General features: G+C 46.2%; 1 protein-coding gene across 1 annotated transcript in view; it reads left to right on the forward strand.

Moving 5' to 3' along the window:
• LOC106941989 (actin-related protein 3) overlaps positions 1 to 636 on the forward strand; it is a 30,436-nt gene extending 29,800 nt beyond the window's left edge. The window contains exon 12 of the mRNA XM_015025151.1: positions 281 to 636. Within this exon, the coding sequence (XP_014880637.1) occupies positions 281 to 376 (96 nt within the window). The 3' untranslated portion in view covers positions 377 to 636. The remainder of the gene's footprint in view (positions 1 to 280) is intronic.
• The last annotated feature ends 720 nt before the right edge of the window (positions 637 to 1,356 follow it).

The raw sequence follows: 1,356 nt of genomic DNA on the forward strand, positions 1-1,356 counted from the left end.
ACAATGGCTGCATATCTGGTTTATCTGGGACTCCATCCTCATGTCTCATGATGCCTCGGCATTAAAAGGTGGATTTATTTAGATCAATGTTGACTCAATAATCACACAACTGATGTTAGCATCCACACTTTAATGCTGGCCATTAGCATAGCTAATAACATGGGCTCCTCTCACAACAGAATGAACGGTTCTCACCTCACAGTGCTACTGGGTGCTAACATTAGCATTAGCTGTTACAGTTTCTGGTCAGCTGACTTCTTCTTCTTCTTCTGCTCTTCAGCCCGAGTTCTACCAGGTCTGCCACACCAAGAAGGACTACGAGGAGATCGGGCCGAGCATCTGCCGCCATAACCCCGTGTTTGGGGTCATGTCCTAACCTGCTGGACCCGCTGCGTTCTGACAGTGAGGGTCTGAGCGGCGCCGTCAGGCCCGGTTCCATGATTTTCAGACGAGACCAAACGGATCAGCCGGGAAATTTATCCAGAATTTTTCTTCTGTTTCTTTTGTATTTTCTTCTGAAATGGGAAAAGCGTTTGTAAGCCGAGAGTATTCCTGGTTCTTTGGACCTTTGGGAACAATATTTATAATAATCTGGACTTCAGGCTCCGTTCCCCTACAGGTACAACAGATTGTTGAGTTTTTGTCCAGCTTCTTCTTTCTGCTCCAGCTCAGTTCTAACTGGTTCCGTTGACCCGCTTAGACTCTGGTTTTGCTTCTTAAAGTTTTTTATGTTTCAGTCCATGAATTGATGCCAGTATCAGTACCAAGCAGAACCTGCAGCAGCTTTTAATAAATTCAGACGTAAAGTTCTGATCAGTTTGTATGAATGCAACGTTCCAATAAAGCCGACCCGTTCTAAGAGCTTCTGTCTGGAAATTCTTCATCTCAGGTGTTCTGGATGTTGTTGGTTATTAATGAGCCGCCTGATGTGCAGAGCGAGGAACCAGACAGAACTCTGACTGGTTCTGACTGGACCAAAGGACAGGTCATCACCTGTTCTGCTGGTTCTGACGGGTCACCAGAGACCCAGTCGGGGATCAGGTCCATTAATCGGCTGATGAGAGAGGCGGCAGCGGCAGGATGGTTGCCGTAGCGATGGATGTGTGTTTCTAGATGGATCCGCTGAAAGCTACGCTTATTGAGACTCTTCATCAGGAGGAAGAGGATGGGCAGCGCCGCTGACGGCGATGAAGAGCGGCTCAGTTACACATCAATAATTCAGGTTCTGGTTCTAAAAGATGTTCAATACACTGTAAAACATTAATAATGTTCATTAAAGACCAAAAGTATTCACACCCCAGCAGATTCTCCAGTTTCTGACAGGAAGGGAATCGGCCATCTTTCAGGACAAAATAA

The sequence above is a fragment of the Poecilia latipinna genome, unplaced genomic scaffold (assembly GCF_001443285.1).
Source record: "Poecilia latipinna isolate Pla-1442-1.1 unplaced genomic scaffold, P_latipinna-1.0 Scaffold3973, whole genome shotgun sequence".
NCBI lineage: Eukaryota > Metazoa > Chordata > Actinopteri > Cyprinodontiformes > Poeciliidae > Poecilia > Poecilia latipinna.